A 21,479-nucleotide genomic window follows, 5' to 3' on the forward strand; every position below is an offset into this window, starting at 1 on the left:
GAGAAGAGTCGAACGAGACTCTTCCTGTTTCCCGCCTCATGAATAATTGCTCTCTCCATCTCTGCACTTCCGCTCCTGAATCTTTCATCCCTCCATTTCTTCTTCTCCGCCTCTAATTCTGGCGCCAGCGACGCCCTGCGTGTTGGCTCACGCGTGGCTCGCTCTGAGGCTCCGCCCCTCCACAGGTGAGGGCAGCCACACCTGCGCTGAAGAGGAAGACTCACGCTTGCACCTTCAGCACGCCATCTTGTTGGCTCTTTGTTATTGAAAAAATATTCCCTTTTTTGCTCAGTGTGAATAATAACATTTTGTTTCTCATTCAAAAATAACCAATTACTCATAAATTGAATGAAAACCAATGTAAAATCAATGGTCAGGTCGTAATTAAAACTGTTATTGAAATATTTCAGAGTAAAAACCTGGAGTTTCTCTCTGAAGACTGTTTTTAATAACAGCTTACTTTTATTTAGATTTTTCCCTTTTCAATTCCCCAAATCAGTTTATGAACACATTTCTCAACCATAGTTTCGTCGCTTCGATTTCCAGTCACCTCCGTGACGTTATTATTGTCCTTCAGATCAATATTGAAAAAATCAGTGTTACGCCCATCATAATGACCACACTCTCATTTCACTGAATGAACTGAGAATTGAGAAGAAGTCGTTTAAAAATGCTTCAAATAATGACCCATTGATTGACTAGTTATCAATATTAGATTATAATGAGAGCTGTGCAACAATTTCCAGAGACGGAAACTGCTTTTTAAGTTGAGTTCACCTTTTGATAATGGATTCTTTTCAAATGAGCAAAAACGTCAACATAGGAATGAGCTCGCTGCAGGGCAGCAGTCGCCCCCTGCTGGCGTCACGGTGACATCGCAAAGCGTCTCTGCCGCGCGCGCGCGCACAGATGGCGCAGCAGATGTGTCTCACTGCGCTTTAATTCTGTCCTAAATAATCTGCACATTTCATGAATTCGTCTTCGTGTGTCTTGACAAAACACCGTCCTTGTGGGGACCTCCCGCCTCAGCCTGAGGGTGAAAACGTCCGACTGACCGGGTGTCCGTCCGCTCCAGGCTCCTGGTTCAGGTGAGCCATGCGTTCACACTGGGGACGGAGTGCTGGTCCCCACAAGGACAGAGGGACGTGCGTGTGCGTGCCTGAACTGCAGCAGCTCAAACGATTCCGACGCACCATCGTAACCTCGACGTCAGTTTTGAGCGACAGCAGCTGCTGCTTTACATCGCTTGTATTGCTGTTGTTATTATTATTATGATTGGGTCAGAAAAATGCTTTTGATGTCATAGGCTAATGATGCTGACAATAACAAAACCTTTTTTGGCCATATGATTTATTAAGCATGAAAACATTCCGCTCCATGTCAAGATCTCGGGTGGCATCACAAGTCAACACAAACAATCCAGTAATAATCACGGCAACTTTGTGTTGCTTCTGTGAACCAACTCTCAAACTGTTATTGTTGAGTCACATACTTCTGATCAGATGATCAAACGAGGACAAATAATGATAATAATGCTCATAATAATAACAATAATGTTATACGTTAAATACATTATGATTACAAACACAGTTTACAAAACATTTAGTCTTAATCTGAACTTAAAGATATAAAGATTTTTTTAAACCAGAGTGACACTGTACTTGTAATGTGATCTTGCTGAATGAGGGCATAAATTGGAGTGTGATCCGTTCATGAAGATCTCATCTGTCATCATGTCCAGCCACTTTGAAAGGTGAGAGTGGTGCAGCTGCGGTGGGAGACTGACAGACGGGGTGAGTGGAGATGAGCGGGTTTGGGTCGAGGCAGAGAGTGCAGGCAGGTGGGAGGGGGACTGGTGTCGGCCCACGAGCCCCCTGCCTCGCAGGTCCGGCCCTGATGGGCTCCCGACACCATCCGGCCGCGGAGGCTGGGACCTGAAAAGTCCCGCCCCGTGATGTCACCCTGGCCCGGCCCTCCGCTCCGGGCACGTTGACTCTAATCAGGTTAAGTTATTAAGACCTTGTGTGGGGGAGGGGGAGGGAACTGGGTCAGAAGCAGCTGAACCAGAGAGAGAGAGAGAGAGAGAGAGAGAGGGAGGAAACGTGAGTGGAAGCAGCCGAGCGACAGAAGTGGACTCACTCCGCCGCCCGTCCTCCTGCTCACCGCTCTGGACCCGCTGCTCTCCGACCCGTCTCTGGACTGGATTCTCTTCTCTGTGGCGGGACTGGGCTGGAGAGGACTCGCTGGGCTGGACGTCCGCTCGTGCTTTGCCTCTGCCATCACGGCCCCCTCCGGCTTGTGTGTGTGTGTCTGTGTGAGGACCAGCGGAGGCTGAACTCGAAGAGAATCTGCTGGATCCAGTCGCCACCATCTCAGATCAGCAGATTCTCTCATCTTTGTGGAGGACTTTATTTTGAAGTACTTCCTGTGGCTCTGATACTTTCAGCGAGAACAGTGGACTGTTGGACTCTGAGGAATTGGATGGGTTTGATGTTGTTTGGACTCGTCTTGCGATAGCACTTCCTGTCTGCATCCCGAACCATATATGGAGTCGACGGTGACACTCGTTTAACCTTGGACTTGTGACTGACTTACATCCGTCAGGCCGCTTCTATTTTGCGTCGTTTGCTGTGACAAAAACAAAGATTTCAGCTTTTATTTTGAAGTCCTTCCTGCAGTGAGATTATTTCCCCAAACAAAAGGCTGCTGACCAAATCGAGATTGACCGAAGCTGGAATTTAGGAACGCGGACTGAGCTGTGTCTCTTTGGGGCAGCTTTTATTTTGTAGTGCTTCCTCTCGGTGTCGCAGGCAGGTGCATCATGGCAAGCTGAACAGGAAGCGGACTGTCAATGGACTTTTATCTTGCGGTCGCGGCGCCACCATCTGTGTGACAACCTAAATCCCTGTGTTTGTCCTGTTGCGCGAGTGTGTGTTGTGTGGGACGCGCCCCCCGCTGGTGGATTCACTCAGCCGCTCGCCGGCCCGGGGTCGTGACCTCAGGCCCCAGAGTGAATGATCGGGCCGGACGGCGGCGTGAGGGCGGCGAGCGGGTCATGACCAGAGTGTAGCCGTGGGCGGAGACGGCGGCATGGCGCCGCTGTGGAAGGTCATGTTGTCCAAGAGCAGCCCGCTCTACAGGGACTCGCTCTTCTCCTTCTCTCTGTGGGAGTGGAAGGCTCAGGAGCGCGAGCTGCTGCTGCTCAGGAAGCACACGGACCGAGAGCGCCGCGCGCTGCTGGCGCAGCTCGACAAGTAAGACCTGCGGCGCCCCCTGCTGACCGACCCGCTCTCCACCTCACCCTGAGGGGCATTTTCACTGTGAATCTTGATGCCGTTTTCAAGTTAAAGCGGGACACTTGCATGGAAATATTCCAAGTTATTTCACCCTCCTGTATTCATTCACCTTACTTTCACTCCGATTTCTTCCCTCAATATTGTCTTACACGGATCATCTCCCCAAATCTGCTCGTGTTCCTTCACACTGGTCATCTTGAATTGTGGACGGAAGATTCGGATGTGTTTTTTTCATCCTAAAGGAACGTTGTTTCCCTCATGGCGTCTGTTGATAACAAAAGCCAGTGACATCAGACGGCAGATCAACCAATGAACTCAGCGCCAGGGTTCAAAACAACAATCATTGTTTCACGATTTAACTCAACTGTCTTTTCACTGCTTTTTTGTATTTCGATTTTTTTAAACTAATATTGAATTCTTTTATGAAATGATGTATATTTTGATATTTCCATATCAGTTTTAGTGAGTTAGATTTGGATTTTGTTTATAATATTCTTTCATATTATTTTTATAATATTATTATTAAGTTCATTGCATTCCATTTTAAAGTGATCTTTGACTTCTTTTATCAATAATAGAATAGAACAGAATGTAATAAAATATGATATAATTCTTCATATAATTTGATTTATATTGATTTATATATATATACAAAACCCAAAACCAGTGGAGTTGGGACATTGTGTAAATGGTAAATAAAAACAGAACACAATGATTTGCAAATCCCTTTCAACTTATATTCAATTGAATACTCTGCAAAGACAAGATATTTAATGTTTGAACTGAGAAACTTTATTTTCTTTTGCAAATAATTATCAATTTTGAATTTAATGGCAGCAGCACGTTGCAAAGCAGTTGGCACAGGGGCATTTTTACGCCTGTGTTACATGGCCTTTCCTTTTGACAACACTTGGGACCTGAGGAGGCCTGAGGAGGATGTGGCTTGGCACCGTCTTGCTGAAATAAGCAGGGGCGTCCATGAAAAAGACTTTGCTTGGATGGCAACATATGTTGCTCCAAAACCTGTATGTACCGTTCAGCATTAATGGTGCCTTCACAGAGGTGTAAGTGACCCAAGGCTTGGGCGCTAATGCACCCCCGTACCGCCACAGAGGCTGGCTTTTGAACTTTTCAACAGTCTGGTCAGACCACAGAACACTTTGCATCAGTCCATTCTAGATGAGCTGGGGCGGCGCTTCTGGGTGTTGTTGATAAATGGAGTTTGCACTTGCACGTACAGATGTAGCGACGGACTGTAGTGACTGGCAGTGGTCCTCTGAAGTGCTCCTGAGCCCATGTGGTGACGCCCTTGACACAGTGATGCCAGTTTTGATGCAGACCGCCCGAGGGATCGAAGGTCACGGGCATCCAATGTTGGTTGTCGGCCTTGCCACTGACGTGCAGTAATTTCTCCAGATTCTCTCGACCTTTTGATGGTATTATGGACTGCTGATGATGAATCCCTCAATTCCTTGCAATAGCTCGTTGAGAAATGTTCTTCGACAACTGCTCAACAATTTGCTCACGCATTTGTTCACAAAGTGGTGACCCTGGCCCCGTCCTGAGCACTTCAGGGGAGTCATGGCTCCCACCTGTTGCCAGTCATTCACCTGGGGGATGTTCCAAAGAAGTCTTCAATGAGCTTTCCTCAACTTTCTAAGACTTTTTTGAAACATGTTGCAGGCATCAAATTCCAAATGAGCTAATATTTGCAAAAAGTAACAAGGTTTCTCAGTTCAAACGTTAGGTATCTTGTCTTTGCAGGGTATTCAATTGAATATAAGTTGTTTTTATTTACCATTTACACAACGTCCCACTGGTTTTGGGTATTGTATATATATTTGTTTATATTTAAATACATGTTTCCATCTCTCGTTTGCTGTGTGTTTGGGCGGACCCAAGTGGGTCTGACTTCAGTAGAAGTTCCAACCTCTGTGAGGTCTGACCGTCACCCTTCTGTTCAGGCTCAGTCGGGAGCTGCAGCAGAAGGACAAAGTCATCGAGTCTCTGCGGGAGAAACTGGACCAGCAGCAGCTGCGGCACTCGGCCACGCCCACCAGCAGCCACGCCCCCTCCGATGCCAGCGACCAATCGGATCGCATCTCCTATGTGTCCGACGAGCCCAACGAGGAGCTCGTGTCCGACGTGGACGCGACCAGCGAACCGGCACTGGAGCAGACTCGCAGCACGGCCAGAAGCGGAGCGGGTGAGTGCCGAGTCTGTTTTTCATCTGTTCACTGAGCCACTGACGACTTTGGCTCGTGAAAAAAATGAATGGACACCAAGGGTCCAAAAAGTCGATCACAGAAAAACGCCACGTTTTCTGTCCGTGACCCATGATGGACGAGAGAAAAAAAGTGGAGGAGTTGCTGAGTGTTTACAAAAGCAAAACATCAATAAATAAAACTCTGTCTACGGGAGTGACAAAACGCGGGCGTCTTTCTGATCCGCCGCTCTCTCCGCCCACAGACTGTCCGCCTGGCGGCGCGTGTCCTCGTCCCTCGCCGTCCGTCACGTCGTCCGTCACGTCGTCCCACCCGAGCGTCTCGCTGCCGCCCTCAGGTAGGGGGAGTTGCCCCTCGTATCGCTCCTCTCTTCTCCACTTCACTCCTGCGCTCTTCCATCCCCCCCCCCCAGCGGCCGCCCCCCGCCCCTCGCCTCCTCTCTCCGCCGCCCCCTACAGGCCTCGGCCGGCGAGCTTCCGTCTGGCCGACGTTCAGCAGGAGCTGCAGGCGCTGCAGAGACAGCTGGGACACCAGCAGAGTGCGTGGCCTGTGTGTGGAGTGTGGCATGTCCTCGCCTCTAGCTGCTGCAGTGTATGATGGGACTTGTAGTTTGAGTGGCTCTTGGACATAGATTAGTTTGCGAGAGCTGACCTGCGCCCCCTGCTGTCCTTCTGCTCTGGTCTTCCTCTGGCCGAGCCATCGGCCGGTGCTCCTCTGACCTCCTCCGTCCTCCGCAGGGTTCTCCACCCCCCAGTCCAGACCTCTCCAGGGGTTCCCTCCGCTGGCCCCCCAGCAGCCCGACCCCTCCGGCTTTCTGCCCTTCTCCTTCCACGGGTACCGGCCGTCTGCTTTCAGCAGCCTGGATCGGACCTCAGCCGTGCAGGGCGGTGCCGGAATGTTGGCGGGCGGCACCATGTGGGACACGGCCTTCGCGCCCCAATCCTTGAGAGTCGGGGCGGACCCGTCGTCGGGGTCGTCCGGGTACCAGTCCGGCACCAGCCACACGGGTACACAGGCCAGTGGCACCGCTGGGGTCGGCAGGGGCTTGACCTTTCTCTTCCTTCTGAAGGGTCCGACCTGATGAAGGAGCACCTGAGGGAGATCAGGAGTCTGAGGGAGCGACTGGAGGACTCCATTCAGACCAACGAGAGACTGAGGCGGCAGCTGGAGGAGCGGCTGACCCACAACACTCCCGACAAAGGTTGGTCCCGCCACGCTCCACTGTGCAGGTCCAAAGGTTGAGTCTCACAGACCAGAACTGGCTGGCAAAGACGGCCAAGCCGAGGCTGGAAGGTCTGGGTGAGGGCGCGGACTTGAGGACAGAGACCTGGTCCGAGGTCATGATGCTCTGCAGGCAGGCAGGAAGGAGTCGCAGAGAACGGTCAGGACAGACGACGAGGTCGGTCGCCAGGGATCCTGCCGGCTGATGGGATGAGGTGTCAAGTGACGCAGGGAGGAACAAAGCAGGTCAACAGCGGGTGGTTTGTCTGAGGGGGCGGCGAGATGGTCCTGCATTTAGAAGGAGAGGATCAGGAAGATCTGCTGGAAGAAGCTGCTGGAAACCTGAGCAAAAAAGATCACTGTGATTTAAATGAGTGAGACTGGAGCTGGAGGAAACGCTCTCACTGAGGAATGTCATGCTTCAGCGGTGCAGTGACGTGGCTTCTCCTGCAGGGGCGCCGACCAACATCTACATTCAGGGCCTGGACTCGGTGGCTCAGCTGTCCGCTGAGATCCGCCTCCTGAAGGAGGAGAACACGGCTCTGCAGAGCCGGCTGGAGCAGAACACGGCAGGTGGGTCACGTAACGCGCGCCGAGGCCGCTCAGGTCACGTGATCCTGACGCTTGCTGCGATGTTGTCCGCCGCCTGCAGAGGGCATCAAAGAGGTGGAGCGGCTCAAGCAAGCGTCTCTGCTGGACCGGACTCGGCTCAGAGAGGCAGAGCTGGAGTGCGAAAAGTGGGCGGAGCGAAGCAGGACGCTCCAAGCTGACAGCGAAGAGAAGCAGCGGGAAGTGGATGGACTCAAGCTGGAGCGGCAGAAGAACCAGGAGGCCATCAACAGGTGGGCCTGTCACGTGACTCAGGTAACTGACTGGCCTCTGAGTCCATGCCAGGGGTCACTGACTCACAGGTGATGCAGTGTCACAGCTAACTGAGTCACCGGTGCTCATCAGTGTCTTGGTAATTGACTCACCTGTGAGTCAGTGTCACGGGTAACTGACTTGCCTGTGAGTCACACACAGCCCAGTGAGTCTCTCTCATTGTTGAGGTTTAGCTTCCACCACACAGCTGCGCTCATGCAAACGTAGGAACAGGAAGTGATGTCAGTGGTCTGTCCTCAGGCTGCAGCATGAGCTGAGCGAGAGCCGTCGGCGGGTCTGCGCTGTGACCTCTGACCCCAGAGCGCTGCAGACAGAGTCGCCGCAGTTCCACGGTCAGTCCCGTCATCCCCTCCAGCTGCTGCTGTGACTCGCGTCCTGACCAGACTCCTGCTCCTCACAGGTCCTTCACCTCCGGGCAGGGACGCCGGTGTGACCAGTCCGACCCCCCTGCACTCAGGTCAGCCACGTACACGCGTCGCGGACACTCCTCCGGCTCAGTCTGGTCACGCTCTCACTCTCACCTCCACAGCGAGTCAGGACCACATGGTGGGCCATGTGGACCACTTCACGTCCCTGGGTCAGAAGCTCCAGCGGGGACTGAGTCTCCTCAGGACGGTGGAGTCCGTCCTCCGCTCCCTGGACGTCAGTTCGGCTCATGAACTCCTGAGGGACACGCACGCGCTCGGGCGGCTCCTGGAAGACTCGGCTTCTCTGCTGCAGAGGTTCTGGAGGGCAGATGTTCCCGACGAGTCCAAACAGGTCAGAAGCAGCCGGAGCTTCCACCAGCCTGCCGCTGCGGCGCGGCGAGGGTTCCATGTTCAGTGTGGCTGTTGTGTGGTCCAGGAGCCGAGCGAGGCGGCCGCTCTCCGACTGAAGCTGGCGCAGCAGGAGCAGGCTCTCAGGGACGCTCTGGAGAGAGTGCACAGCTCCAACCGCACCAAAGACTGCATGGAGGACTTCATCGTCAGCCAGCGTGAGTCTACACCTCTGCTCCACAGCGCCCCCCGCCCTCACGGTTAATCCCTGCCGTGTGTGTGTGTGGACAGTGTCCAGGACCAGGGATGTGCTGAGGCGAGCCAAGACCAACCTGCAGGTGAGTCCTCCTCCGATTCTGACTCCTGGAGTCATGTGGTTCCTCTCTGACTCCTGGAGTCACATCTGTATATCCTCTGACTCCTGGAGTCATGTCTGCATACCCGCTCAGACTCATTGAGTCATGTCTGTAGCTCATCTCTGACGCCTGGATTCAGGCGGTTCCTCTCTGAATCCTGGAGTCATGTCTGTAGCTCCTCTCTGAATCCTGGAGTCATGTCTGTAGCTCCTCTCTGGCACCTGGAGTCATGTCTGCATATCCGCTGTGACTCCTGGAGTCACACCTGTAGCTCCTCTATGACTTCCGGAGTCAGGTGGTTCTTCTCTGACTGTTGGAGTCCAGGCTTCCTCTCCAGAAATCAGTGGGTTCCTCTCTGATTTCAGGAGTCATGTCTGTAGCTCCTCTTTGACTCCTGGAGTCACATCTGTATATTCTTTCTGACTTCTGGAGTCATGTCTGTATATCCGCTCTGACTCCTTGAGTCATGTCTGTAGCTCCTCTCTGACTCCAGGAGTCATATCTGTTTATCCTCTGTGACTCCTGGAGTCACACCTGTAGCTCCTCTCTGACTCCTGGAATCATGTCTGTAGCTCCTCTCTGACTCCTGGACTCACACCTGTAGCTCCTCTGTGACTCCTGGAGTCACATCTGTAGCTCCTCTATGACTCCCGGAGTCAGGTGGTTCTTCTCTGACTGTTGGAGTCCAGGCTTCCTCTCCAGAAATCAGTGGGTTCCTCTGTGACTCCTGGAGTCACGTCTGTAGCTCCTCTCTGCCTCTCTTCAGGAGAACCAGCTCAGGATCTCCTCTCTTCCTCCCTCCTCCTCTTCCTCATGCTGGTCTGGTGAAGGTCAGTCTCCTGCCTGTGGTGTGACTCACACTGAGAGGAGCTGATCCTCATCTGTGACTCCTCAAACACACTGACACACGTTTTTGTCTCTTAAATTTCGTCTCTTGACAAAGTTGATCATGATGATTCATCATTGTTTTATTGTTGACAAAAACCCCACTCCTCCACACAAGTGAATAGTTTACTCACCAGACGTTGTGTTGCTTGGAACAACACAAGGGTTGTGTTGTGTGGAAACAAGTCAACAAGCTTGCGTTTGCTCACTTGTTTTCAGTTTTCCTCCCTGACTTGCTGCTGGCCCTGTGTGTTCACCTGTCCTGCCGTGTCGTTTGTGTTGTCGACCTCCTTTGTTGACCTGTTTGAACGGTGTTGTTTACTTGTTTACGTGTCTTGTTCAGGCGAGGCCTCAGGAAGACGCCGTCGCCTCGTCTTCTCCTCTGGTGGAAGTCTCCTGACCTCCTGCCAGACCCTGCACCAGCGCCCCCCACAGGCTGCCGCCCTGTAGCGTCACCAACACCAAGACTCGCTCACCGCCTTTGGCTGGGTGAAGGACCGCGCCGCTGCGACCCCCGACCCCTTCCCTCTGCTCCTGATGCTGGACGACGGTCCAAGTCCCTGCTAGCTACCGGTCCCATGGGGTCTCTGGCTTCAGTTAGCATTGGTAGCTTAGCATCCTTTCATTATTGCTGTGTCAAACATGGGCTAATGCTCGAAGGCTAAAGTTCGCGGTTAGCATAGTTAGCGTCAATTGTGGCGCTCGTTTATCTTAGCGCACATCTTTCAAGTGGAACTTTGCCAATAAGATGACTAGCGTGAGCAAGTTTGCTGCGCCTTCCTCGGCCGCTCGCTCCTCTCAGGAAACGACATTATGCTCTAGTGAGAAAATCTGACGGTGCTTCCTCAGGAAAACAAAGTGCTAAAGTAGCTATGCAGTTTTCTCTAAGCGTTTTCTCAGAAATGTTGCAGACTAGTTTTTCATGCGCGGCGAAGTTTAAGAGCTGTTCCGTTGCGAGTCTTTGGTACTGACCCGTGCCAGTCAGGACCAGGTCTTATTTGTTTCCTTCCTCGCATTTTCCTTTTTAACAGAGCATTTTATTAGCGTGGCATTTGCGTTTGAGTCTGGGTTTTGAAAGTTTTGAAGTCATGTTTATTGAGCGATTTTTAAAAAGCCGATAATCGCTGTAACTTCGAGCTAGCTGGAAACAGCGGACAAAGCGTGACGAGTCACGAAAAGAATGAGTTGGTCACAGTCCGACGGACGTTCCCTTTGGACGGTCCTTACGCCATGTGAGTTTATCGCGATGGTACATGAGCCGACGTCCTGTGGCTACACTGAAACGTTGTTCTCTCACCAGAATTCATTGTCATCATCTTTGTGGACACTAGTTTGCGACGAGATTGTTGAGAATCTCCACGACGGTGTGTATTTGTTGTAAAGGCTAGCAAACTAAAACTTCCTTTTCAGGCGTTTTCCCACTCCACTTATTTTGAGCAGCATCCTGTGGCTCTATTGTCGGCATTTTGCTCTCCACGGAGTCTGTTGTACGGCGGCCCGCGAGGTCCAAAAGTCCGGCTCTCTACAGCTACAAAATCACGCCAAAGACGAGAGTGAAACAAAACGTACCTGGATGCTACAAGTGCATGTGTTCTGCTTTTCTCTGCTGCTCGCATGATGCCTTCACTGACTGTCCGACTAATTGTAACGCCTATTCCTGCGGTCCAACTTTTGTGACAACAAATTTGACCTTTTTTTTCTTTTTCTATCAACTCATGTTTATTAATTGTTATAGTATGTAATGTCATACTTCAGAGCTACTGAAATATGCCGCGTCTCTTTTGCTGTCGCTCAGATCCGAGCGAGCCATTTTTGTTCCGGACAATCGACCCCAGCACAACAAGACGGAGCAATACTGTTTTCAAATCTGCTGTAAAGCGTCATGTCTGCTGCAAAACCGCTCAGATGTGTGTCGACTTCCGGTGCGTGTTGTAAATACGGCGTGAGCGTTGTGTTTTTGATTGCGGTGAGAGCGGAGGTTGTGTTTCTACGCTCGTCAAAATAAGCTTTTCGAATAAATACCTTTCTCGCAGTTTCCCGAGTCGTGTTTCAGTCGGCAGCTGGCGCCACGGTGCAACAAATAAGCAGGAAATGCGCTGTGCGCGGAGACGGATTTGAAATCGGAGGCAAAGAACGGAAGCTAAAGGAGATGACTTTCAAAATAAATCATAGCGTTGACACGTCAAACAGCACTTTGACATTTTACCTTATATGAACATGGTTTTCCGCGTTACAGACATGTTTATTTTTAAAACTTATGGGTGACTGAACTGTGAGACCAGTTATGGATGACTTGACAAAACGAAGTAAAAGAATAATCGCTGAGAAAAAAAAGCTCTGGGAAATTCTCGAAGGTTTGTTAAGGATGTTTTTTTTATTTGCGTATTTATTTGTTTTATAAAGCCTGACTCCAGTGTCACTTCACATTTTATTTTTGAAAGAATGCTCTTCCGTGAAAACAGAAGAATGTCGGTGATCCCCTCATTTCTTGGAAATAAAAGCCAGTCATTTAAAGTCTTGTAAAAAGCCGATCATCTCAACAAACAGCCATTGACGGTCCAGCCTCTGTTCTCTCGCTGAAAATCAAAGGCGGATACTTTTATGTTTTGGACAAACACCGGATGCGGAAGTGTGCTAGCCGCTAGCTTGACCGTCGAGTGCCAGGAAGCTGGGCTCTGGAGGGCTGCACCGACTACCTTTGTCACTGGATGGACCCGAACCACCGCCGAACCTGCTGACTCTCCGAGGCGGCCAGAGAACCCAGACCCTGGGCGGAACCCAGCCGAACCGGACGCCATGGCTGTCACGGGCAGGTAGACGCCTGAAGAGTCGCTGTGGGTTTGGGTTCGAACCCGCCGCCGCCGCCCATGGACACGGCCGGTTCCGAGCCTGGACTTTAGTGACGTCATGGTGCTGAAGCCGAGGCGTGGATCATGAAACGGAGCGAGTGCACCCAGAAGCGGAAGCTGAGCAGCGCGGAGCGGCGGGAGAGCGGAGAGGAGGAGAAGGAGCCGGTGAGTTGCTTCGCCGCGGGGTCAGTGCGGGGCTCGGTCCGGGCGGGTTCACCGTCCGTCCGTCTGTCTGTCGTCGCTCAGCCTCTCACCGCATCGTCTCAGCCGTGCTCACCTGTCTCGCGCGTCTACCCTCCGACCTGTCCCCAGCCCTGTCTCACCTACCTGTCTGTCTGTCTGTCTGTCACACCCAGCTGTCTCACTCCCACCTGTCTGTCGACCTGCACAGCTGGTCACATGATCACGTCTCAGCGGTGGACCACCAGAGTCCCGGTCTTCTCCAGTCGTGACTCTTCAACTCTGTCCTCCTCCTCTCACTCTCCTCTGCTTCTTGTCTCCTCAGCCGTCTTCTTCTTTGTGACCTTCATCTTGACATCTTAGTTTTTCCTGCTCTTGTTGTGTCTTCTGCACCTTATTCTTCTTCTTCCCTCCTTCTTGTGCTTCTCCTTCATCTTCTCAGTGCTGTGGTTCATCTGTTTTTCTCTCTCTCCTCCTCCTTCTCCTCCCTAGCCCTCCACCATCCTCACCCTCTTCTTCTCACGCCTCCATCTCCTTCATCTTGTCAGTGCTGCTGTTCATCTGTTTTTCTCTCTCTCTCCTCCTCCTCAGTCCTCCACCTCCACCATCCTCACCCTCTTCTTCTCATGCCTCCATCTCCTCCTTCATCTTCTGAGTGCTGCTGTTCATCTGTTTTTTTCTTTCTGTCCTCCACCTCCTCAGTCCTCCACCTCCACCATCCTCACCCTCTTCTTCTCACGCCTCCATCTCCTCCTTCATCTTGCACCTTCTTGGACCCTGCGATGTTGCACCTGAGCCGTGTGAGCTGCAGGTGTGTAGCGGCTGCTGCTGGTTGGTGCAGTGCGACTGAGCTCAGGTGACCGTGTGTAGCTCCGAGGCAGAACAAACTGAAGTGAAGACAAAGAAGGAAAAAGTGTCGACTCATGGCGACCTTGTGTGAGGTTCCGACACTTTACGATAAACCCCCCCCCTCAGTGTTGAACATATTGGGGAGCATGGTGGGTGACCTTTGACCTTGGCTTCAGTAAATGTCTAACTGCAACTTCTTGCCGTTAGACTCCAAAGTTTAGGGATAAATTGTTTCAGTGATGGCGAGCCGGAGCTCTACACGCAGGCTGGATGAAACCGACATCCAACCCATCTCCCCGGGGCACTGGCCCCAGGACAAGCCTTTAACCAGCCTCTACAACCTCAGAGGAGGAGCAGAGCAGCTCCGTCTCAGTTAGCGTGGCGCAGCTAACCGCGGCTTGCATCATCCATGTGGCTCCTTGAAGGAGTTTGTGGCTCCAGGTGCTGAGCTCAAGCTTTGCTGGTTATATGGACGGGGCTTTCGCCGGGTTGTGATGCCTCCAGGAGACGTGAAGTGCAGCATGATCGCACGCAGGAAACAAGGCTTGTGGTTGGCTGGTGTTTTGGCTGGCTGTGGAGGCGGAGCAAAAGTGACCATCACATGGTCAGAACAGACCAAGAAGTCTTTGTTTCTATGAGAACGGTGAAGTTAGCGACATGGGCACGATGAGGTCGGCCATGGTGGTGAACTTTGTTCAGCGTTCACTTCATGGGTTTAGCTTGAGCTTGAGCTCCTCGGGTGTCTGAGGTTCTGAGCCGGGAGAGCTGCAGCCATGCTGGGCCTGAGCCGGGATCCAGATCCGTCTGCCGCAGCTGCCGGCGTGTCACCTGGCAACAACAGAGCCCCAGATGGAGGACCGTCGACGGCTCTCCAGGTGACGCGGCAGATCGTGTCCGCCTGACCTCTGACCCCTTCACACGCAGTAGTTTGTCATTGCCGCCGCCACAGACGGTGGTCTGAAACCCGTCCTCACACTGCTCCACCTTCTCCTCGCTCTCCAAAAACAGCAGCTGCTCTCAAACATCTGCTCCCACCCTCCACACTGGGCTGCAGAGGGAGGAACCTGGAGTTCTCACGCTGGTGACTTCATGACTCGTGTTGTGTCCGTGTTTTCACGCATGTCAGGCGCTTGTGACTGGTTCTGACCCGGTTCGCTCCCCTCCTCTGTGTCTGGTCCCGGGACGCTGGGCTCCCACTGCAGGTGGAGGAGTGCAAGTGAAGCAGGAGCCTGGACTGGCTCTCTGTCACCTCAGCCGTGCCACTGATGAGTCAGGGCCGCTGATGTGTGACAGTGATCCGACTTGGAGGAAGACGAGTTAATGATCTCGCTGTCATTACAGGCTTAATTACAGCCTGGAGGCTTCGAGGATCAATCAGGCTGCTGTGTGTGTGTGTCGGGGGGGCAGCTTCTGGAGTCGTACTAGGAACTGACTCCCTCTTCTGTACCTGACTCCTGTGGGTGAGACTGCCTCATGTGGGTGAGACTCAGTCGTCTGGGTGAGACTGGCTCCTGTGGGTAAGACTGACTCCCGTGACTGAGACTGACTCGTGTAGGTGAGACTGACTCGTGTAGGTGAGACTGACTCATTTAGGTGAGACTGACTCCTGTGGCTGAGACTGACTCGTGTGGCTGAGACTGACTCCTGTGGGTAAGACTGACTCGTGTGGCTGAGACTGACTCGTGTGGCTGAGACTGACTCGTGTGGCTGAGACTGACTCATTTAGGTGAGACTGACTCCTGTGGGTGAGACTGACTCCTGTGGGTAAGACTGACTCGTGTGGCTGAGACTGACTTGTGTGGCTGAGACTGACTCATTTAGGTGAGACTGACTCCTGTGGGTAAGACTGACTCGTGTGGCTGAGACTGACTCATTTAGGTGAGACTGACACATGTGGGTGAGACTGACTCATTTAGGTGAGACTCACTCGTCTGGGTGAGACTGACTCGTGTGGCTGAGACTAACTCCTGTGGGTGAGACTGACTCCTGTGGGTAAGACTGACTCGTGTGGCTGAGACTGACTCATTTAGGTGAGACTGACTCCTGTGGGTGAGACTGCCTCATGTGGGTGAGACTGACTCCTGTGGGTGAGACTGACTCATTTAGGTGAGACTGACACATGTGGGTGAGACTGACTCATTTAGGTGAGACTGACTCCTGTGGGTGAGATTGACTCATTTAGGTGAGACTGACTCCTGAGGGTGAGACTGACTCATTTAGGTGAGACTGACTCGTGTGTCAGGTGGTGTGCCTCCAGGTGGTCTGAGGCTGCGGGTGGGGAGCTTATCTTTACCACTGTGTCCACACGTCGTGTAAACAAGCAGAGACTCGTCCGGAGTTCCACTTTACGACAGGAAGTTGAGATGAAAGTGCACAGTCAGCAGCTGAAACTGGGTCATGGTGTCAGGCGCAGGCCGCGCGCCCTGCCTCTCACCTGACTTCCTCCTCCCTTCTTATCTGCCGCGCCGGTGCAAGATCATGTGACGCCCTGCCAGGCTCAGGTACCAGCCAGCGGCCGCTCCAGAGGGCTGAAGTGGAGCCTTCTGGAGACGGGAGCCAGGGTTGGACATGAAGCAGCTGAAACGGGAAATCAAACCACAGTAAAGAGAGCAGGGACACGGACCTGGAGAAATGAGGCCCGACATTCCTGGGAGGTCGCCACCTTTCAAAGTGAACTTCAAGGCTCCAGAAAATAAGACCTCACTGGGTAAAAGCTACAAAAACGGCATCATTAAAGTAGAAGGGCAAATAGAATGAACACGATTTGACCGAAGAAATTAAGGTTTTAAAAAAAAGGAAAATACCTTCAAATTAGGCTCACAAAGAAAGAAAGGACTTTCTTTCTTCTTTTCTTTCTTTCTTCTTTTATTTCTCTTGAACAAGGAAAACCGAAGGAACTACCAACATCACAACAAAGACTGCACCAAGAAAAAAATGAAAGCTACAAAATAAACGGAAGCATGAATAAAAGGATTGAAAAAATATCTTGCGAAAGATAAAGAGCAAAGTCAAATGCCGGAGAGAAAAAAACTTAAGAGGAAATGTAAAGAAATGCGGGGTATATTTGTTGAAAATAAGGCAAAAAGAAGTCGGAGTCAAATATTGTTGTGATGTCATGAGATATTTCAGAAAATAATGTCATAAAAATAAAATTAAAAAGAGGAACTTGTCTTGATACCACTCAGTACTGAGTACCGCTCAGTACTGACAAGTACTGAGTACTTGTCAGTACTGAGCACTGTGCTGATGTCATACTTGCTAGAGGGTGGAGCGCATATTCATAGAACTGCGGTTACATGAGGTAACCAGTGTGTCGCAGAGGTCATCAGGTGACACCTATTGAAATGCCAGCAACAACAAGAGAGAACAAGAGTGTTAAAAAAACGAAAATACTATATAAACTATATATGTATAAAACTATATATACTATATATATATAAAAATACTCTTAAAGGGTACTAATGTTGCGATCCTGTCCGTCCAATGATGAAATTTGTCTGCTGCGGCGAACTCCTGACCTTTGACCCAGAGTGTGTTGAAATGGCGTCACGGACTCGGGCGATGGGGAGTGGACTGGACCTTGTGGCACCAGTGTGTGAAAGTCCAGCGTGGCTGTGAAATTCTTCAGGTCTTGAGTCGCCGGCAGGTCGGGCACCTGTGGGTCTGCAGAGTCCACAGGGCTTCTCTCCTGGGCTTCTGGACAAGAGGTCTGGAAGGGTGAGGCTGAGGCTGGAACTGGTGAGGAGGAGCTGTCAGCTGCAGCTTCCTATTGTTGTCTGTCAGATGCTCAGCTTCTCTGGATGTTTAGCTGGGTTGTTCCTTCATCCGACTGGAGCTTTTCCTGACTTCTCGAGAGCCACACTCGCTGCTGCACAGCACGAGAGGCTGGGAACAGCTGCGCAGCCTCAGTGGTTTCCCTTTTTTTCACGTCTTACTCGCATGGTTTTTACGGTGGCTGGGAAGTGCACAACACATTTACACACTTTGGAAACAAATTTACAAACTCCTTGTTTCCCCCGTGTTTTATGTGTGTATTTCCAAGTTTGTCAATGTTGTTTCAGAGTCTGTAAATGTGTTTCCAGTGTAAGCCAATTTTCCGAGGAGTCGTACGGAACGGGACCAAGAAGAGGCGTCACCATTGGGTGTCAGGAAGAAGTGAAGAACTTTAACAAGTGAATTGCGATTGATAAACCAATCGTAGTTAGTGCATTAAAATATTTTACTCACATTGAACCCTTTTATTTTCATGTAATTGAATGGACCAGTGCGCTCTGCAGTAGTGCTGTGTTTAAAAAATCGATTTTCCCATTCTGAATTGATTCGTACATCAATTCTATAAAATCGATTCATAGGTCCAAAGATCGGATTAATTACTTTACGTTTTAACACAAATTCTCCGGGTGAAGTCCAAGTCCTTTGACGCAGGCGCGCAGACATGACACCAACGTCAAAACAACACGCCTCCTCACAGTGGCAACACTAGCAAGGTGCCGGGTTTGAAAACGCCTGAAACGCTCAAAGCAACGGTCTGGCACCATTTTGGGTCCAGACGCGACCAAACCAAAAATGCGCTCGACAAAAGCATAGCTATTAGCATGTTATGCCTAATGGAGGTACTGGAATTGTTGCAGTATTGTGGAAGTACGAGCCACCTCACGAGTCACGTGACGCGGCATCACCCAGCGCTCCTGTCCGAGCCATCCACCGGGCCACAACAGATGACACTCGAGTTAACTTTACCACCAGCGGGTAGTTCTGCACGCTCTGTCAAAATAACTGAAGCGACTGCGGCTTCATTTGCAAAGATATGCGCCCGTCTTCCGTCGTTGAGAACGAGGGCTTCAGGCGGCTAATGAAAGTAACAGAGCCTCACTATGTTACGGTGTCTCGCAAACGTCTGTTATCCCAAACATGCACCGGTCAGTCAAAGAAAACGTGAAAAGTTAGCTTCAGTCAGCAGTCAGGGTGGGCATTACAAGTGATACGTGGACATCTTCGCAATCTTACACGAGTCTGACAACTCACTATATTGATGAGGAGTGGGACCTCTTGCCGTACGTACTACAGACCACATAGAACTGTTTACATACTGACCAATGACCGTCAGGTTGCTGTGAAGTCAGCACTCTGTTGACATTTTCAGTGGCTGAGAATATCATTTTTTCATTTTGGTAATAAAATAAAAACGCATTAGTATTAAACAGCAGCATCTCTTGGGTGAGTTTCTCATGTCCTATTTCTAATAATGACCAGTCCCATGAGCAGTCACATCTGGCTTCTGTGTCTGGATCTTTATTATCATTTACTATCAATCCTTCATTCATTTCCTGTTGAATGTCAATATGATACTAGTATTAATACATTGTGTAACTTGTCATGTGATCATGCCAACAGCTCAGAAAATGGTTTAAATACTAACCTGAATCGAGATTGGATCTGATCGAATGGAATTGAATTGAGTCGTGATAATCGATTCTAAGTCATGAGAATCGGAATCGAATCAATTCTTGAAATGAGAATCGATACCCAGCCCTACTCTCCAGACAGCAGGGAGCCTTTGTCAGTGCAGGAGCTCCTGCTCCACTGCTCCCACTGATGCAGCAGACACCTGGCAGCTAGGATGAGAACAACAACAACAACCATGGAGGAATCCTCCCTGAACCAAAGCAAACTAAAGCAGCTGTTTGCTTTGGTTCAGGGAGGTTTTTCACTGCACAAGGTCCAGGGTTTCCACCACTCTGGATGGACTTGAGATCCTAATGAAATAGACATTAAAAAAGCTCAAGTTTAACTCAGGTGATATAGAAACGTGACTGTAGCCACCATGGTGGTTGATTGTGCTGTTGTCAAACTGATGCAGAATCAACAGTATTTTGATGTTTTAACTGTATGTATGGCTCCGTCATTGGTTTCACTAATATACCTTCTTGTGGCAAATATTCTTATACCATTAAACTGCGATTCATTGGGATTAATTAATCATAAATTCTCTAATTAGATTAATTTTTATCATGAAATCCCACCCCGAGAAGACACATTTACAAACTTGGTAGTACTCTTACAAACTGAGGCAAAAAATAGTTTGGTAAAGAAGTTTGTAAATTTGAAGTGTTGTAGATGTGTTTTGCCAAGTTTCTTCCAAGGGTTTGTAAATTTGTTTCCAAATGTGTTTTGTACTTCTCAGCCACCGTAATATTTGGACTGCAGTTGAAAACATGAACTTTGTTTCATGGTTTTCTCTCCGACTTTATTTGGAAGTGTCCCGTTGGTCTTCCACCTTGAGTTCCTTTAGAACAGGAAGGTTGTGGACCCCAGTGGACCTGGGGTCAGGGGTGGATCAGGAGCTGCTCTGACTTGTCAGGGTTCTCCTGACGTGGCCTGGAGCGTGAGCCCGAGGCCCACTGTCTGTGAACAATGTGACATAACCGGAACCACGCAAACGTGAGCGCAGCTTCCTGTTTTGGAAGGAAGAGGGCGGCGCTGCCCGCCGAGACTCTCTCATGGTCACGTTTGGAGAAAGAGGCAGGAAGTGGAGGAGTGCTGCGGGAGGGCGGGAGACCTGCCAGCTGCCTGGTGATGCTTTCAGGGCCGGGGACATGGGTGTGTGCGTGCGTGCGTCCGAGTTAGAGAGGTGCTTCTGGACGCTGCGTTGAGGCGTGTTGTGAGCGGCTGAAACAGCAGGGTTTCCACCAGGGATTTTTGAAGCTCTGCTGGCCCCGATTCATTTGGAGAACATCCATGTTTTTATCCTGGTTCTTCCCCTGACTACAAGCTCAATGTCTACAGTTGGGTTCGTCTTGTTCATATGTATATTCAAATCAAATATACATATGAAGCCTTGCCTCTTGATCAAATATATAGGACCACGTGAATCTTCATCCTTGTCAAACTACTTTGCTGGCATTCGCCAAGCGCTGTGAGCTGGGGAGCAGGGGGAGGAGCTTCCTGCCAAAATCCTCCTGCCATTAAACAGCTATGAGCTACTTCTGGAACTTAGCGTAAATCCCGGACTAAAGAGTGCACCGGGAAATTAGCTGCACCCACTGAATTTAGGAAGGAAAGCAGAGCTTGATCTTTACCAATGTTCCCTCCAATGTTTCTTGTGTCTCTCTCTGAGCCGTTACCTGCACCGCTGTCAGCCAACTGCCACTGTCAGCTGTGGCGACTGCTGTCGTAGTTTATAAGAGCATTTAGAAACTAGAAAAATGTATACAATACAATTTACACAATTCACATTGAGGAATGGAACGTGTGAAATAAAAAAAAAGCTTCAATTGTCTTTGAACTGTATAGATTCTTTACATATTTGTTCAACAGAATCATCATGAAATGTATTCACAATATATATATGTATATATATATCAATAATCTTCCAATACAATAAGTCAACTGACTCTAGTCATTGAAGTCACATGACACCACTGAGGGCGCTGGACGTCAAAGAACTTGAAGCAACTTTGACTAACATTGCTCCTTTCTCACACGGATGGATGAGGCTCCTGAATCCGTCTGTCGTGAGAGTGACTTTTGTCCACTGGAGGCCACCGTCTTCTGTGAGTGAGCGCTCCTCATGGAACAGCGAGCTGTGTGGATCAGGCTCCAGTGGAGAAGGAACAGGTTTCTTCTCCACTGACTCCACACTTCATCTCCTCACCTGACTAGCGTCTACTCTCTGTGGACTGTGGTCTGAAACCTGCGCTGCGACCATCCTCTCTCTTCTGCGTATCATGTCTGGACGAGAGTTGCAATTCAACTCAGGATGGGTTTTTGTTGCACAGCGTAGATGTTTGTGTGCACTGAGATCGTATCAGCAGCTTGGAGGGAACAATGCCCTTTTTGCTGTCTGAACACATAGTTTCCGGCATCTAGCACCGAGTGGCCTGAGGCGAGAAGCTCACCCCCCGTGCAGAGTTTCCCGAGACAAGGTGCAGCTGTCCTGCCGGGATCAAGTCCTCGGCCAAAGCCCGACAGGTTTGTGGTC

General features: G+C 50.5%; 2 protein-coding genes across 19 annotated transcripts in view; both read left to right on the forward strand.

Annotated features, from left to right (window-relative positions):
- Positions 1 to 11,793, forward strand: part of pde4dip (phosphodiesterase 4D interacting protein) — a 44,203-nt gene extending 32,410 nt beyond the window's left edge. For 13 of the 15 annotated variants that reach the window (XM_053857222.1, XM_053857254.1, XM_053857214.1 and 10 more), the window contains 13 exons: positions 5,261 to 5,502; positions 5,766 to 5,858; positions 5,934 to 6,059; positions 6,259 to 6,528; positions 6,591 to 6,722; positions 7,196 to 7,315; positions 7,395 to 7,584; positions 7,865 to 7,956; positions 8,025 to 8,081; positions 8,154 to 8,383; positions 8,468 to 8,597; positions 8,671 to 8,717; positions 9,964 to 11,793. In XM_053857222.1, coding sequence (XP_053713197.1) covers positions 5,261 to 5,502; positions 5,766 to 5,858; positions 5,934 to 6,059; positions 6,259 to 6,528; positions 6,591 to 6,722; positions 7,196 to 7,315; positions 7,395 to 7,584; positions 7,865 to 7,956; positions 8,025 to 8,081; positions 8,154 to 8,383; positions 8,468 to 8,597; positions 8,671 to 8,717; positions 9,964 to 10,020 — 1,786 coding nt within the window. In that variant the 3' untranslated portion in view covers positions 10,021 to 11,793. The remainder of the gene's footprint in view (positions 1 to 5,260; positions 5,503 to 5,765; positions 5,859 to 5,933; positions 6,060 to 6,258; positions 6,529 to 6,590; positions 6,723 to 7,195; positions 7,316 to 7,394; positions 7,585 to 7,864; positions 7,957 to 8,024; positions 8,082 to 8,153; positions 8,384 to 8,467; positions 8,598 to 8,670; positions 8,718 to 9,963) is intronic. The other 2 variants (XM_053857172.1, XM_053857207.1) reach the window with 2 other exon arrangements.
- Positions 11,794 to 12,171: 378 nt separating this feature from the next.
- mast2 (microtubule associated serine/threonine kinase 2) overlaps positions 12,172 to 21,479 on the forward strand; it is a 67,225-nt gene continuing 57,917 nt past the window's right edge. The window contains exon 1 of one of the 4 annotated variants that reach the window (XM_053854341.1): positions 12,172 to 12,634. In XM_053854341.1, coding sequence (XP_053710316.1) covers positions 12,554 to 12,634 — 81 coding nt within the window. In that variant the 5' untranslated portion in view covers positions 12,172 to 12,553. The remainder of the gene's footprint in view (positions 12,635 to 21,479) is intronic. The other 3 variants (XM_053854340.1, XM_053854344.1, XM_053854342.1) reach the window with 3 other exon arrangements.

Source organism: Synchiropus splendidus, chromosome 1 (assembly GCF_027744825.2).
Source record: "Synchiropus splendidus isolate RoL2022-P1 chromosome 1, RoL_Sspl_1.0, whole genome shotgun sequence".
NCBI lineage: Eukaryota > Metazoa > Chordata > Actinopteri > Syngnathiformes > Callionymidae > Synchiropus > Synchiropus splendidus.